We start from the raw sequence: 17,770 nt of genomic DNA, 5'->3' as shown, positions 1-17,770 counted from the left end.
CTACGCTCAGACTGAATTAACTCACACCCGCCTCCCTCCTAGGGCACTAAAGGGCAAATGGAATATACATTTGGGCTCAGCCCAGGCAGCTTCTGGAAAGGGGCTTTTTATACTAGGTGTGACCCGTCCATTGATTCTGTAATGCAACCAAGGTAGAGCATATTATCCATTTAGTTTATGCCTCCGGTAGGAAGTCGGCTCATCCCAAATACTGGTTAACTTCTGGCCCCTACTCGGCATGGGGTGTTACGGGACTGCTCTGTAAAAGAGTGACATCTGTATAACTGAAGTTGGTTAATGGGAAAAAAATCTCATCTGCTAGCACATAGGAATATGCAGCAGTGCCTGTAAGTTAGTGGGTTCGATAAAGTTGTTGTTGTTATGCTCTGCAAATGGCTTCCATTGTACAGTGCCTAACCGGTGGGCAATGTCAGCATTCACCAGTCCCCTTGTCTATTCGGTGCCACAGTTGTGTGCTCCAGAAACCTCCAAACTCCTATGGTCTGCGACCTTGTGACCGTTGGAGGGAGGGAGGGAAAGAGTGAGCCCCATACTATCATCAACCACCTCCCAAAGCAGAATTGCAGGTCCCAGCCCCGTTCCAAGTGCCCAGATTTAACACTTCCTCTTTATTCAACTCTTCTGAAGTGCTGGATTGAGAGACCTGGGGACTGTTCACATTTATTCCCAGGGTGAATCTCCACTGGTTGCTCCAGAATGTCAATCCAGCTTGCTATGGAGCACGTGGGGCTTTGACCATTCCATAGAAGAAAGCCGCACAGATGTACCTTTGAGAAACTGCGAGCTAAATCCTGATCCAGGAGGTATGCAGAACCCAGCTGATGCAGGTGGGAAGGCTGGAGGAGATCAGTGGAGTTATGATGTTACTGGGAGATGTTCCCACAAAAGAAGGCGGCGTGTGGTCCTGAGAATTTGCCAGGTCAGGCCAGACCATTGGTCCATCTACTCCAGCATATTCAATTCCTCAGGGCCCAGTGGAAAACACCAGCCTCTTTGCACGTTGCTGCACCATGTGTATCCAGCAGTGACCCCTAATGAATTATTTAGTTACAGTTTAGGGGAAAGGAGCAGCTTCTGGTGTTGCTTCTCATCTGTAATCCCCACACCCTTCGGCCACAGCTGCAGGTCAGGATCAGCCTGGCTGAGGTCTGCAGGTGCTATCCAGCCTGAGTGCACAGCCGCCTGCCTGCTGCAGGGCACCGGGGGGGGCTGCACAGTGGTTGCCAGGTGTAGATCAGTGAGTGCATCCCCACATACAGCGAGAGCCTTCTGGGTTTCCTCTCCCACAGCATGTCGATTTGTTCCAACTACTTTGAACACCGCCAACTCAGGCATTCGACCTCCGTTGCTTCAATGCCTTTAATTTTGTTTATGTCGGGAATCCAGAAAATAAAGCTCCTTGTCAGAGGCAAGTTTCTTTTCTGCTTTTGTGTTGCCTAACAGTGTGTGTTTTGTTAAGGGCCTGGATTAACCTGGAGTTTTCCTCGTCTAAAGTGTCTAGTCCCAGCCAGTCCCCGTTTTTGTTAATTAACCACTTGTTATCAGCTGCAGGCTCCTGCTCTCTTTCACTGATCTACCCTGGCACTTCAATGCAAGCTGGGCTGGGGAGGCTGCGTTCCCTTTATCAGGACTGTATATGCTGTCCGGGGCTCTGCTGCTATTAACGAACAGCCAGTGCTCCCTCCTTCAATGGTCCGTCCACTAGCCAGTTAATTTCACTGCAGTTTAGCAAGGATTGGCCCAAAGCTGCAAATATTTGCAAAATGCTAATGAAAGAGAGCAATCCCTCCCATGCCCGATCCCCCCAAGTTTTGCTATGAAACCCAGGAGTGCTGCTCCACTGTGCTTACCAAGGAGGGTCCAGGTTCTGGTAATTGTCTTTTATACCATTAAATCAATGTAGTGCTGTCAAATTGCTTCATAGAGTTATCATGTATGCTAGGGCAGAAATAAAGTGAAAGCTGGTACTGTCACGGTCTTTCACAGCACTACAGTAACACTTTACATTGATATGAACTTTTCTACTATCCAGGACCTTAAACACCGTGGGGGAAAAACAACCATGGTGGTTCACATGGAATAAAAGAGTCGGGGTTTGATTGGAATTAATATAAAAAGATTCTTTCACGGAGGCTTCTGGACTCAGACACGACCTTACCTCTCCAGCTTGGTTGATCTCTCTAGACTGGGCTGCCTACCATCACCTCTCAGGGTCTCCCTAAGTCCTGACCTGGAGTCCACTGTCATGGAAGGCCCTGGTCTTGTGTTATTTTGGCCTCCTAAATGCCTTCCTCGCCCTTTTAAAAAGCATGCAACCAACACGAAAACAAACACCAGTTACCCAAGCCCCGAGGTACAGCGCTGGTCCTTAGGAAAGAGTTTCACACAGCTCTGTGTAACTCATCTGCAGGGCCGGTGCAACCATTTAGGCGACCTAGGCAATCGCCTAGGGCACTAGGATTTGAGGGGTGCCATTTTCTTCAGCAGCAACCGCGGCAGCCGGATCTTCAGCCGCCCCGGTCACCACTGGCATTTAGACAGAGGAAGCTGGGGCAGGGGAGCCCGAGGAGGGCCACCTGCAGCAAGTAAGGGGGGGGGGGGCGGCACGCAGGGGAACTCCCCGCCCCAGCTCACCCCTGCCCCGCCTCCTCCCCGAGCATGCCATGGCTGCTTCACTTCTCCTGCCTCCCAGGCTTGCAGCGCCAATCAGCTTAGGCACCGCAAGCCTGGGAGGTGGGAGAAGTGAAGCAGCAACGGCTTGCTCAGAGTGCTTGTGCTCGTGGGAGGAGCAGGGGTGAGCTGGGGCAGGGGGGTGCCTCAGGGCAGAGGGTGGGGAGTGGGGAGCTGCCACAAGGGGGGGCGCCTTAGGGCGGAAGGGGGGAGCTGCCATGGGGGGGGTGTCTCAGGGTGGGGGTGCAGGGGAGGAGGAGGGCGCAAGATGGAAGTTCCACCTAGAGCGCGAAACATCCTTGCACCGACCCTGCTCATCTGAAATCCCGCTGCATGCCAGGGGAAATAGTAAGGCCTAGTGTTGTGTAGTAGGGCCTTGGGGCCAGATCCTGAGACCTGTCTGAGCTACGTTCAGCACAGCACCCCAACTGCCTTTGCACTCTCCCAGTCCTGGAGCAGCCAGGCTGGGTTTGGTCCCATATGTCTACACCGCTGACTAAAGCCAGGCTTTGATTCAGGTTTGACCCCACTACTGTCCACACACAATTCTGCCTGTATTGTGCCTGATCAGCAAGCACTCACCTTGCTCAAGCCTCAGACCGGAGTCAGAGGGGCTGCATAGTTCCGTATGGGCATGTTAGCACAGCTCTGAGACTTGGGGCCAGCAACTGTTAACCTACGTTTACCATGCAGTGTGGACACACAAAGTTGGGCTTGGAAACTTCCAGTCCACAAGCCCGGGTCCCACAGCCAGCCCTACAGTGCAGTGTAGACATACCCACAGGGGCCATTCCACCAACCCAGGCCCCAACACACACTCTGCACCAAGTGGGGCAGGCAGGGGTGACAGAGCTGGCTACACTGGCTCTAGCCAGCTGGGAATTCCCTGCACCAGTAGATTGCCCAGTTCAGGCAGCCTTCCAGCTGTTTGCAGTAATGTAATAAGCTTTAGTTATTGCAAATACATGTCACCACTTCTCCTTTGTCTAGGTTAATAACAGCTTTAAATCAGCCGAGCAGTGCAGGTAATTTCTGGCACTTCACCATTCAGGTCCCAGGGCGCAGAGCAGACACCAGCCCTGAGGAACGAGGACGTGACTGACTGCATTTGCTCTCCTTAGAGACAAGCTCTCCCTGCTCTGCAATAACAATGGAGCTCGGTGGGGCTGCCTCCGTTTCTGATGCCGTTGGAACACATTTTCTTGGGGGTACGTCTGTGTTACCACTCAAGCCAACAGCCTCTGTTACATCTGAGTCCAGCTGCCTGTCCAGTTACTGAATGACCCCAAGAGTAGCCTCTGGGACCTTCCCACTTGGACCCTCACCAGGCAATCCAAGGTCAAGCTCTTGCCTGTCCTTAAGACCATCTCATTCCAGGCCAAAGCTTCAGCGGGTTTAACCAGCCTGCCGTGAGGGGAGCTATCCTGATTGATCTCAGCTGCTCACAGTCTGACCCTGTATCACCAACTTTCTCTGACTAACCAGCCTTTGCGAAAAAGCAACCATCTGCCTGGCACATAGTTACTCCTGGGGAGCTCTTGTGTGACATAATCACCCCCCTGCAGGCACCGCTTCCAGACAAGCTGCAACAGAAACATCTGCCAATAGGATGAAAAGGATGCTAGGACTGCAGGTCTAAGATGAGATGAAGAGCACTTGCGTCGTTTTTCCAGCACATATTCATCACCGTTGTTTGGCCTCTTCCTGGGCTTGCACAGTGCCAGAACAGACTGAATCAGGCACACTTTATCCTGCTGTTCTTCACTTGACTTAGAAATAGACTCCATTAATAATACGTCGCTGCGATAGGGAGAGTTCCAGCTGAGGGCCTTGAAAGACTTTACTAACCTGTCAGCATTCAGCTTCACAACACCCTTGAGATGGAGGGACGATTACCCCCATTTTATAGATGGGAAAATTGAGTCACAAATTGCCAATGGCGTTTGGGGGATTCAGAGACTACGGTGCTGGCGAACAGTATTCAACCCTAAGATCAGATGGGTAGATGAGCTGGAATCACTAATCGTCCCTCATACATTCGCACCCTCCTTTGCCAAGCACTTGAGCCCTGCCACTGAAAATACTGCCCAGAAACAAAGCACCACACTCCAGGATGCTTTCCTTTGCCCCCACCCACCTTGACTAGTTCCCCAATGACTCTAGTTAAAGGGCCCTCAGATGCCTGAGCCTGGCTGCTGTAAGAGGGAGTTTGCTGCCCATTTGGGGTTTGTCACCGGCCTACTTTTCCCCTTCTCTCCTCACTTGTTTTCTTAGCAGAGGATGGCTCTCCTTTTAGGACCTGGCAGGATTTCCAGTGAACATGTGGAATGTCATTTTTCCTGCCCGGACCGAGGAAAGCAGCATGTCACGGTGTCACTGGCCTTGCTTCGGATTATGCTGACCCAGATCAAAAAGTCCAGGGTTATGTACATTTCAGGCGTAAGCTGTTGAATGCCACCTGGCTCAATGATTAGCCTAGGCACTAAGCTGTCATTTGCATGGACAAACGCAGTGAAGTAACTGGGCACGTGACTGCCCATGAGAGGTGGGGGATGGGTAAAAGAGGAGCACACATCCTGTCTTTGCATTTTACACCCTTTCTCTGCTCAAGAAGGAGACTCTTTCCATGAGGAAGGAAAGTGGTCAGCTCCCCACACCTGCTCCTGCCCTGTCCCTGCAGCGAGCCCTCACCTGGGGCCAGACCATCCACACTTTGGGTAGGATGCAAGCCAGAGACAGCAGGAGGCAGGCCGGGGTCAAGCCGTAAATGTAAGAGAAAGATTTTAACTTTGCACGTGCCCGTCACTCAGAGCAACCACCCCACGAGAGGAATCCACTTAAAATCGAATGCAGCTTCAGATTGTATTGACCTCTAAGCAGAATTCCTTCTGGTCTCTGGGATTTTCTTTAAGGGCTGGTGTGGGGGAAGGAGGGGTCCCTAGTGTGGAGTCCTGTTCCCCAGGTCTTGGTAGGAGATTATGGGGGCTCAAAGCCAGTAAAGAGGCACAGGTCCTCCCAGTGGAGACCCTCATTCGCCAACAGACCTACTGTACTCTGGGCAGACATAGAGAGGTCTCTGCGTCTGCGTTCTGGGGAGCAAATGTGAACCCCTTTCCTTCAATGGGAGAGAAGGAGAAGCCAAGCCCTCCTATCCCTGACAGAGCAATTAGCTGAGAACACTTCAGGGGAATTCACTTCCTCCCTAGCCCCTTCCTGCTGACTGTCCCCTCAGGAAGAAGCTATTAACCACGTGGCGCTGTATTAAACCAGCACTGCTCTCCCTAGGTTTCCGTGCGCCATCTCAGGGTGGATTTGCTGCACATTCCTGCTTCTGAGCTTGGTTCAGTGAACAACACAGAAAATGGCTGGCGAAACCTAGCAGTGCTATTTCTGCACTGATTGTGATGAGCAGCAATGGTGGGGGATAGAGGTGGGTAACACCCAGGTGGTCAGGGGACAGATGCTGTGTAAAACCCTTGCACAACTCTGGCAGGCCACCTCCTGTTCCATTGTTGGGCCTCTCACAGCTGTGCTTTGGTTTTTAATGACACTGAGAGCCACCCACCAGCAGGAACTAGCCTAAACCCAGCAAATGCGCGGCGGTGCTATGACAGTTAATATATGGTCAGTCCTGCAGCTTGCTCTGGGTGTAGCAGGAAGGAAATATAGGCATGGTCTGTGTTTGCTCCCAGTCAAAACTCCAGGTGACTCCCATGGGAGATTTGCCTGAGGAGGGTTCAAGCAGGAAGGGGGCTTGAGCACTGTGGTGGAACAGAGGTGATGGTATGTGACCAGGAGAGTCGAACAGCTCCGGACACAACCTGGAGTATCTGGGGTCACTTCCTGATCCCCACAAATGCCAGCGCTGCCTTCATTCGCTCACTAAATGAACACGTCGACGGCGAGCGTGTGAAAGGGATGATGGAGAGGGACTCTCCAAAGCGGTGTAGCTAAGCTAACAAGGGGGCTTTTGCAGAGCTCATCAGTCTAAGGCAAGGCCAGCCCTCCTCTGACTCCAGCGAGATTACATTGTCAAGGTCTGCGTTGAGAATGACAGGTTTCTGAAAGTCTCATTAAATTGGCTGTTAGTTACAGTGCGTGTCACAAGATCTGAGGCACGCCACAGCCAGATCTATAATTCCCTCGTGCGCTGGGGGTGGGGGGAGTAAACATTTTAAGAGATGTTCTGAGAGGCTCCGACTCAACAATGGCAAAGAAACACTATTTAAATACCATTTTCTCTTCTTTATGGGGCATATGCAGAAGAACATATGCTCTAGCAAGGGCGAGTCCCTTGTATCCCCTGGAAGAGCTCTGTTTTGTGGATACAAAAGCCAGCGAATGATCTTAAACTGGAAGTTTGGAAAGCTGCCGTTCACCGTCTTGGTTGACTTTTCCCAATTTGCTCTCGCTTCCCTTGTCTGTGCCATCTAGGATTAGTTCTCCGTGCCGTGTGCCTGCACCGTGAGAATTCTGTGCTCACACTCAAGCTCACTATATTTTACCACCTCCCCTTTCCACTCTGGCCAATGGTTGGAGCAGAATCAGTTAGATGAGGAGACATTTCAGACACACTTACGCCATCTGAGGATCAAATAGGGCAAGGACTATGACAGTGAAAGGGGAAGCAACATGGGGAGTGGTGAAATCTCAATGATCTAGTGGGGTGGGAATACAGACAAGAAACTAAATCTCTACCAAAATAAAACACTCTGCTGCATAGACCTGGTCAGAAGACTTCTGAGGAAGCTGTTTTTCATTGAAAAACACCATTTAGACTACACCAAAATTTGTCATGATGTCGCATCAAATGCAACAAAACATGATTTTGGAAAAAAAAAACTGGAAAAGTCTTTAGAAAATGTTGAAATGGCCTATTCTGACATTTCCAGAACAAGGAGGTTTGATTTTTCATTTTGAAAAGACGATTGTTTAATTTAATTTTAATTTTTTTAAAAGTTCCAAAATCAAAAAGAAATGATCAAAGTGAGCCATTTCAATGGACCTCAAAAAATTTGTTGTTGCTGTTAGGAATTTCATTCCACAAAAATAATTGAAAGTTGGGCTTTTTGTCCCATAGACAAACTTTTTGAAATCTCAAATTTTTTCACAAACCAGAAGATGTGTTTGCCGACCAACTCTATGCACAATGCTCTCCTGGGGACATGATCAGAGAATAAACCACGTATGGCAGATGGTAGTCCTGTTGATTCATCCACTATTGGAATGCACTCAGCTGCTGTGGAGATGAACCTGGTATAAGAAACTGTATAAAATAGAATAGGCGCTTGGCATTTTATTAGCACCAGTCATCTGAAGAACTCAGGCTGCTTTTCAGGCATTAATGAATTAAGCTAGAGATGTTTCCCACTGGCCTTGGCCCTAACGTACTTTGGTATGACTAGAGCCCTGAGAAACGATTGCAATGAATCCCCAACCCATGCGGCACATGGCCAGTAAGTTACAAAGCAGTGATTCAAAGCAGGTTTCCTGATGCTGATGAATCAGGGCGAGGGGAGGAGGGGAATCCTTTATTTGAGCAAGCTTGGGCAGATTTAGGGCTTGGCCCTGAAGGCGTGTGAAACCTGTGGTTCCCCAGGATTCCCATCCAACACCAGCTGTGGCTCTGCTGTTTCCACTGAGTTTGGCTTTGAATTTTGGGGCATTCAATCCAACCCTCAAAGTAAAACTTTGGACAGGAGTGGTGGGAAAGGGAAGTACAAAAATTCTGCAGATTGTAACCAAAATAAATGTTCACGCAAACCCCTGTGAACTGAAACCACCCAGCCTCTCAGGCTTAAACACGCACCAGCTGGCAAGGGTCTCTAAGCCAACCCAGCCTAAACCCCTCTAGACTGGGGAATTGCAAACACATCATTGCAAATGGCAATGGCAAAATACACCGTATTCTGGGATGTATTAGCAGGAGTGTTGTAAGCAAGAAGTATTTTGTCTACTCTATTCTGCGCTGATTAGGCCTCAGCTGGAATATTGTGTCCAGTTCTGGGTGCCACATTTCAGGAACGATGTGTACAAACTGGAGAAAGTCCAGAGAAGAGCAACAAAAATGGTTAAAAACTAGAAAACATGAGCTATGAAGGAAGATTGAAAAATGTAGGTTTGTTTAGTCTGGAGAAGAGAAGACTGAGAGGGGACATGATAGCAGTTTTCAGGTATCTAAAAGGGTGTCATCAGGAGGAGGGAGAAAACTTGTTCACCTTAGCCTCTAATGATAGAACAAGAAGCAATGGGCTTCAACTGCAGCAAGGGAGATTTAGGATGGACATTAGCTTCTTCCCACCCTGGCCTTTTCTCTCCTTTGTTCAGTTTGCTTTTCATTTTGCAGACATCTCTGTATGAGTAAGACCCTTCTACGGACTCTCCTTCCCTCCCTGCCTTCCAATCCCCCAAGAGTTTCATTGAACAGACTATCAGAAGATCCCGCTCTGTTGGCCCACCAGCCGGACCTTTCAGACTGCTGCCCCAGCAGCTCAAGTGGGAAGCTATTGTAAAACCATGAAAACTTCTGCTGGTATCTCGTCCTTCCTCCCCCATTTGTCTGTTTATTTTCCTCTTGTGTATTGTCTCAATCCTAGATTGTGAGGCAGAGGCTGTCTGGCTGTTAGCTTGCATGGAACTCCAGTAGGGGTCCCTAGCTACTACGCCAGTATAACCATAAAAAGGTAATGGATAGAATATTTTTGCTCTCTCTGGTTTGGCACAGAGAACACCACATTAGTAATAATGGTCACATGGTTAAGACATGACTTAGGAGGCCTGGGTTCTGGTTCCAACTTGTCACAGTCTTTCTGGGCAACCTTTGACAAGGCACTCTCGCTCTCTCTGTACCTTAGTTTCCCCACCTGTAAAATCAAGATCTTAATCCTTACCCACTCTCGTAAGGCAATTTGCTATCTCTGGCTGGAAAGCTCTGTATCACGTGGAACTGTCGGTTAATAGCATTTTCCCAGCTCTTTGAAAACCAGCAGCCTGCTTGTTTTGGAGCACTAAAGATTTACATTCAGTGACATGCCCTTTTCATCGTATAACGTAATGTTTTTCAGGAGACATAAGCTTTACAGAAAGGAGCTCAACCTAACTTCTCCGGACTCACTGCTGCAGCTTGGGCGGGAAGCAAGCTGGCTCCAGTTCCACCTGGGCATCAGTCGCTATGGGCTGTATTCCAGATCCAGCCCTGCCATTGACAAACTCCTCCATGACATGCAAGATTTTAACACTGTCAGTGCCGGTAAGAGTTTCCACATACTCACATACAGCAAGAGTCGAGAAAGGCTGCTCACTTGGCACCATAATAGAACTGGTTGGAATCTTTCAAATGAAAGGATTTTTTGTAAAATACATACACAAATTTAGTGACCATTTGCCAGCCTTGGGGTTTTATTTTTATTTCGTATAAAACTTTCTCCAAAACCTTATTGAAAATGTCACTGACAAATTTCAGTAGCATTGTCAACGTGCTTTTAAATAGGAAAAATAGGTTTTCAGTTTTTCAACCTGCTCCTAAGTGCCCGAGGGTGCGTCTACACTGCAAACAAAAGACCCGCAGCAGCGAGTCTTGGTCAACTGACTCTGGCTCGTGCTGTGGGGCTTAAGAGAGCCGTGTAAATGTTCAGGCTTGGGCTGGGGCCTGGGCTCTGAAACCTAACGAGGAGAGAGGGCCCCAGAGCACAAGCTCCAACTGTAGCCCCAAGGGTTCTCAACCAGGGGTCTGCAAGCAGGTTTCAGAAGGTCCGCCAAGCAAGGTTGGCATTAGACTTGCTGGGGCCCAGCGTAGAAAGCCAACTCTCATTACATGGCGCTGAAGCCCAGGGCCCTGAACCCCACTGCCTGAGGCTGAAGCCTAAACAAGTTAGATTTGTGGACCCCCTGTGGCATGGGGCCCTGAGCAATTGCCCTGCTTGCTTCCCCCTAACGCTTGCCCTGGCTTGTATATGCAGAAAAACAGTTGTTGTGGCAGAGGTGGGCCGTGGAGTTTTTAGGTGCACCATGGAGTGGTAGGGCCTCAGAAAAAAAAAAGGTTGAGAACCCCTGCAGCACACTGCTACCTTTACACCCACACAGGAGCAGTTGACCCAAACTCTGAGACTTGCTGCCAGGGGGATAGTCACTTGTGAGAAGTGACTGCTGGGCTCATGCTGGTTCCTGACTCCACCTTCTCTGAGAGTTGTACTGAGCCAGACACCAGACCTACCTGACCTTGCTTCATTTCGTTTGCATCTTGGCAAGTTGGTTAGCTCCAGCAGCACCAATCTCCAGCGGCATGTGTCTGTTTTGAAATGACAGTGGCCGGGTCGTGAATAATGGCTAGAATGAGTCCAGGTTGAATGTGAATGATTCTCTCATCCCTTTTTCTTTCCATGCAGATTACAGTCAGGACGAGAAAGCTTTATTAGGAGCTTGTGACTGCACCCAGAGTAAGTGGTTCATTTGTGTCATCACTGCTTGCAGCTCATTTTACCTCCTGGTACTAGCTAGCTTAGCCAACCTGACACCTTGTATGGAGAGGACATTTTTTTCTGTTAAATGCAATGCTTGTAGAAGAAATAATAGCTCTGAATTTTCCTTGAATCCCACATGAACATTTCCTGCTTCATTTGGCAATTCCTCAGCCTTTGTGCAAACTGCTGCCTTAAAAAATAAAGGTGAAAGTTGCAAATCCAACCCAGGTCAGTACAGAGCCAAAGCCCTTATCTCTCTGCTGGCTCTTTGGTGGCCTGTGTGAAGAAAGCTGATGGCCTGGTTCTGTTTCTAGTGGAACTGGGATCCAGATCACAGAAGCACATGACCACAAGTGGGATTAATTGGTGCCTTTGCTTTTAGTCTCAGAAAGTGAGGCCAAAAATTGGGTAACTGCTCCCAAACTCATTGAATGCACTGGGAGTCTCTGCATTGACTTAATGAGCTTTGAGTTAAACCCTGAGTGAGCATGGATGTGCATTAACTCCTAGAGGGGACCCTTCGCAGGGCAGCATGGGGGAAGCTCACACTGCTCCATGCCCAAGCTGTACCTACTCTGAGAATAAGCAGAGAGCTCCATTCTCCAGGGCTGTCTATGCAGCTTTGTCGCTCAAATGCTGAGCTCTATGGCCCCAACCTTAAATGAGGGGGCGGGGCTTCAGTTTCTTTGGTAGGCTCCACCCATCATCTCAGGATGTAAACCCACGGGCAGCTTTCACCAGCATGAAATTCACTTTCAATTGCAGTGGGTGTCAATGTAACGCATATGTCACCCAACACGGTGGCTGGGACCAGCTCTCAGCCCTGCTGTTCACTCTATTTTTTCTAAGAGTGTAATAGCTTGCACAGGGGACTACACGTAGCACTCAGTGCCTGGTGAGAACAGCTGAGTAGGCATACCACAGCCCATGCTCCCGGCTCCTTGGCCAACCCCACTTACGCTCCTGCGCTGTGTTGAAGATTTTACGAGAAGGCAGAATCCAGGCAGCCAGCTTCCACCCGGCACTCCCACTGCAGATTTTTTGACTTGCACGTACGCACAGCACCACCAGCAACTTTTACTCTTGCTTATTGTTCAATAAAGGCAAGTGAGATGGAGAAATCTAAGATCACAGAGGAGAAATGTCAAATGGCTGAGGACTAGAAATGCTAAAGGAAAATAGTCTGCCTAGCTCAGAGCAGGATCAGTGGAAATTACCTTGGCAAGAACTATAGGGGTGAGATGCAGCAGCGAATTAGCAATAAATAGACCATCTGACATAAGCTATTTTATCCCAACTGAGTTGGGAGATTTACTCATGTGGAGAAGGAAGATGAATTTCTCTGACACCAAATGATACTTAAGAAATATTTTACCAGTGTCAAATCAAGAATTTCCCACTCTGTTTTATTCTCCTCCCCAATGCAAGTTGTGAAACCCAGCGGTGTACATCTGAAACTGGTTCTGAGGTTCCAGGACTTCGGGAAAGCCATGTTCAAACCCATGAGGTAAGGAGAGTGTACATACACATATGTATTAGCTCTAAATCACCTGCAGTCACTTTTTCCCAGAACAGCCTCACCTAGCAGTTAAGGTAATTGACCTCTGGCTTCTTTAGCAGAGCCATCTGTGCAAATAACCACTGACAGCAAACAACCCGAGATGTTTCAGCAGGGGACATGATGCAAGTGAATAGCTCCAGGCTAGAGTGGATGGGGTGAAGCAATGGGACACTGACAACCTGGCTTTGTGCAGGTTGACAAAGGACGTGGAAATTGCATTAGCATCTTTTGTCTCCTTTACTCCGTAACCCTTATCTTGACGGCTCAAAAGTCTTCCATAAAAATTAGCTCTCAGTGACTTTTCCCATTGTGTCACAGCTGTGCCTGGCACAGAAAAACACACAAAGTTCTTACACTTCTTGTTGGAAACCGGATTTGCTCCACACTGCTGACGATGCAAAACAGTGCTGTCTGTCATGTATGTGTGTGCGCGTGAGGTTGTTGAGGCCTATACATTTCTGCTGTTTCCCAGTAGAATTCCTGTTTTCCTTCATTTGTTTTTTTATTGAAGTCTCAAGTATATTTCCAGGAGCTAGCTCCTGGTGTTGCTGGGCTTGAATAGCAGTTTTAAATTGCTTCTGCGTTTATTTATACCCCTTTTGGCTCTTTACATTTATTTCCATTCCGATTGCTTTCTGCGCACCGCCTTGGCTCAGAATGATGGGCCAAGCTTTTCGGAGTTTAACTATCTGCTTATAATAGAGGCTTCTCTCCCTCTCTCTTTCCCCCATGGCTTGTCTCTATTAATGCCAAGAGGTAAAATATGTAATTTCCGAAGGCACTCACTCAGTTGTGGCTTGTAGGAAGGTATGTCTCAGCTCGCCTGCTGTGAGGGGATGAGGCCAGCAAGCTTTGGATTGCAGCATGCTTTCCTGTTAAACACATGAGCTTGGAGGACTGATTAGCTCAGGGGATATGGAACCGCGGAGATGGTGGAGACTCAGAATCACTATTTGGTGGCCTGAGAGAAATAAGCTGCTGGTCTCAGTCCTGTTGCTAAAGGACAGATGTCCACAGCTGACAGTAAGGGAATGGCTACATGCTATCAGGAGATGTGACTGCAGCAGGGGTAGACTTCATTTACCTAGATCTCAGCTAGCTCTAGTAACTACAACGGGGAAGCTGTAGCTGCATGAGTGGCTGCACAGATTAGTCCTGCTCCCCCAGGTCCCTGGGTGTATACTTGAGTGACCACTGTCACCACACATGCTGCAATCACACCTCCCAGTTGCAGAGTAGACATACCCTAAGTCAGTGGTTCTCAGACTTTTGTACTGGTGACCCCTTTCACATAGCAAGCCTCTGAGTGTGACCCCCCGCCCTTATAAATTAAAAACACTTTTTATATATTTAAAACCATTATAAATGCTAGAGGCAAAGCATGGTTTGGGGTAGAGGCTGACAGCTCGCGACCCCCCATGTAATAACCTTGTGACCCCCAGTTTGAGAACCCCTGCCCTAAGTCTTTTGGTGCCAGTCTCAGCGGAAGGACCAAGAATCAAAGAGATGGGGAGAGTGAGACGCTCTGCCCCCTAGAGAGGGTGGTGAGAAGTGAGGCATGTTGGCAGGGCAGCCTGGCCCCAGGCTGCATGCTGCCTTGTGGGTACACAAGGACTCTGGGGCTGCCAATCCAGGCACAACACCCAGAAGCACCACCCACCTCCCGCCTCTCTCCGTATGTCTGCCATTCCAATAAATATTTGCACACTGCTCCGTCCAGCTGCTGCTTTTAATCATTCCTGGCCCGTTACAGGTGTCTTTTAAATGACAGCTGTAGCCTGATGCTCCTGTCCTTCGGCGAATGTCAGCACAAGCGTTGCAGGTCTCCGCTGGTGCATGGGGCTCTTCTGTAAAGCTCACTTCCCACCTTGCTCCCAAGTTGCTCCCATTCTTCCCCAGGTGTGTTCTCCTGGCCCGGTTAGTAATCCCTTCATTTCTTTCAGACAGGAACGAGAGGAAGAGACTCCAGAAGATTGTTTCTACTTCGTTGACTTTCAGAGGCACAATGCGGAAATAGCCGCCTTTCACCTCGACAGGTACTTGTGCCTAGAACACAGAGCTTCTGAGTTACTCCTCTTCTCGCTTCCTTGGGAGAAAAGCCATTAATTCAGTTCCTAAAAACCTGCAGTGGCCTGGGGGAATCCAAGTCATCGTATGGGCCTCCTCCTTCTTCTCATGGATGTTAATAAGGGCCAGAGTTTTAAGGGTATTTAGGCGCCTAACTCTCATTGAAGTCAAATTCTTGGCCGAAGAGTGTTGATGTGAGGAAGCAGGATTGGGCATTGCATGACTTGAGCAGCTTTTTGGCCAGCATCAAGCACAGTGTCAGTCTAGTATTTCATACATCTTTCACTGCGGGACTATAGCCTGGATGCAAATCCCAATGGAGTCAAAGGAAAGACCCCTATTGACTTCACTAAGCTTTAGCTTAGGCACGTGCATGACGACGGACTTGATGATGAATTACCGGCAGTGAATGGGTCAGTGGCTTGCTGGCCTGTACCACTGGTGAACTGTCTTGTTTCTCCGAGACAACCACCCCAGCAGGGAAGTCAGAGGAGGAAATGAGAGAGGGGATCGACAGGCGCATGGGATTTAATAAGCCTTTCCCTTTTTATGCCCCCTTCCAGCCAAAAACTTCCAAGCACTTTACAAATGCTAATTAATTCCAACTCAGAGCACCGACTCTGTGAGGCAAGAAAATGTTTCCTCCATGCTATGAATGGGGAAAATGAGGCACAGAAAGGCAGGACTAGAACTCAGGAGTCCCGACTCCCAGTTCACTGTTCTGGCCAGGCTACTCTCTCTCCCATCGCTAATCAAAACCTCTGCTCACCCTAAACTCCAAACGGTGGGACATTGTCCCCTTCCTCTCTTGCAGTAGCTTCCAGCTACAACGGAGCCAGGGTTCTTGAAATGCAAACCCTTTCCTAGGAGGCTGACACTGGTTTGCAAGATCTGGAAACAGCACTGGCTGTGAAATATTGCTTTAAAGTAGCTGAGTGGCTGGACTCCATTCTGAAAACAATCAGCCAAAAGGGGATACAATTAGAATCCCAGATGTTATCGTATGCCCTCACTGCACAAATGGAGCCAGATTTTAGCGAGTCTTTACTTGTGCGAAACTCCTGTTGAGGTCAACGGCCCTTGATTATTGAGCTGCAGCATTTAGGTCCAGATCCAGATTTCAAACCCCTCCAAGTCTGGGAGTGTTTGGATCCCACGTTTTTAACTGCAGTTTGGCGGGATAAAAGGCCATTTGCTAAATCCAGATTTGTTTCCATTTTCGAGTCAGGCCCATTTCCAAAGACCATCAAAGGGGACAGCTTTGCATTACGGGAAAAAGCTGCAGCTGCTCCTTGTGCTTAGTCATTACACATTTTTGCCCTGATCCTGAGACGTGCTTGATGGAAGTCAGTAAGAATTTGCGGCAGCTGAGATCCTTTTGGGATCAAGCGTTTAGTCACACAGAATATCCTGAGTCACTTTTGCTCGCTGAGACAGGAAACAAACACCTGACGATGCAGGAGAGTTTGTTCCGTGAGCTGCCACTTCAGAGGGAAATGCAGAATTGCATTAGGCCTGTTTTCCATACTGTAAATTGTCCAGTCCCTCTGAAGTGAATTACCAGCTCCATTCAAAGTGCTCACCGATCTCTAGTAAGGCAGAACACTAGTCTTGGCAGCCCTCACATTCTTTTCCTTGAAGTCGAGTTCAATTAAATAGGGGCTGAATGACGGGGGGAACCTTTCATCTCTGAGTTACCTGTCCAAATTTGGCAGTTTCCATCCCACGTCTATTGGAAACGCGGTGAGCCAGTGGTTTCAGTCCAGTTCCAAGTAGCCACATGGCCTCATTCCAAAAGCAGCCATGAGTTGGCAGTCTTAGCAGAGATAGCTCAGACTAACCAACCCCAGTGGTGACTCGCCCTTCTTAGCCCTCCTAGGGTTAGGGCTGGAGGCCGTTTGGGGTGTAAAACCTGGTCAACATTCACAAAGTTGTACCGATTTAGTTAAACCGTTACCTCTTTGTGTGTGGACATTCTTAGATGGGTTTAAACTTGGCTTATAGCAGTTTAGGGCCCATCAGGACATTTACAGGTGCTGGCTAAATCGATATCACCAGTTTTAAACATATGTAAAAGCATCTGCTGCTGCAGTTTACCTACGTCAGGTTTCAAATTGATTTGAATTAAACTGGTGCAACTTCTGTTTGCAGCGAGCCCACAGTGAAACAGGCTGTGACCCTGAAGGGGGATAACCTGGTGCCCTTCACCAGCGCTAGGTTACAGGTAACAACATAAAATGAAATCCCATTGGAAAAGGAGCAAGCTTTCCTCTCCCTTAGGAGAGGTCCCACTAAGCACAAGGGAGAAGCGCCAAATTTTGCTACATTTTGCACTCCATCTTCCTTTCACAAAGCCAGCTTAAATGAGGAATAAGGCTGGCTGTTAAGCCTGTAGCTGGATCATTCAAACCCTGGGCTAGGGAGTCAGGAGAACTGAGTTCTTGCCATTTCTAGCTCTGCCACTGCTCTGTGACTTGGAGCGACGCACCTAGACTCCCTGTGCCTCAATGCCATCTAACCTCTCTGGGACGCAGTTTAACCATCTATAAAACAAAGCTAATGACACCAGCGTGACACCAATTTTTAAAAAGGGCTCCAGAGGTGATCCTGGCAATTACAGGCCTGTCTGCAGTACTGGGTAAACTAGCTGAAACTATAGTCAAGAACAAAATTTGTCAGATGCATAGCTAAACATAATTTGTTGGGGAAAAGCCAACATGGTTTATGTAAAGAGAAATCATGCCTCACTAACTTACTAGAATTCTTTTAGGGGGGGTCAACAGGCATGTGGACAAGGGGGACTCAATGCATATAGTGTACTTAGGTTTTCAGAAAGCCTTTGACAAGGTCCCTCACCAAAGGCTCTTAAGCAAAGTAAGCAGTCATGGGATAAGAGGGAAGGTCCTCTCATGAACTGGTAACTGGTTAAAAGACAGGAAACAAAGGGTAGGAATAAATGGTTGGTTCTCAGAATGCAGAGAGGTAAATTGTG

General features: G+C 48.5%; 1 protein-coding gene across 2 annotated transcripts in view; it reads left to right on the top strand.

Annotated features, from left to right (window-relative positions):
* The window catches only part of FAM20A (FAM20A golgi associated secretory pathway pseudokinase), a 43,353-nt gene that overhangs the window by 12,562 nt on the left and 13,021 nt on the right, over window positions 1-17,770 (top strand). For both annotated transcript variants that reach the window (XM_050920995.1, XM_050920996.1), the window contains exons 2-5: window positions 9,756-9,940; window positions 11,076-11,126; window positions 12,579-12,657; window positions 14,655-14,747. In XM_050920995.1, coding sequence (XP_050776952.1) covers window positions 9,756-9,940; window positions 11,076-11,126; window positions 12,579-12,657; window positions 14,655-14,747 — 408 coding nt within the window. The remainder of the gene's footprint in view (window positions 1-9,755; window positions 9,941-11,075; window positions 11,127-12,578; window positions 12,658-14,654; window positions 14,748-17,770) is intronic.

Source organism: Gopherus flavomarginatus, chromosome 12, assembly GCF_025201925.1.
Source record: "Gopherus flavomarginatus isolate rGopFla2 chromosome 12, rGopFla2.mat.asm, whole genome shotgun sequence".
Lineage (NCBI taxonomy): Eukaryota > Metazoa > Chordata > Testudines > Testudinidae > Gopherus > Gopherus flavomarginatus.
This window is presented reverse-complemented; position numbering and strand designations above follow the sequence as displayed.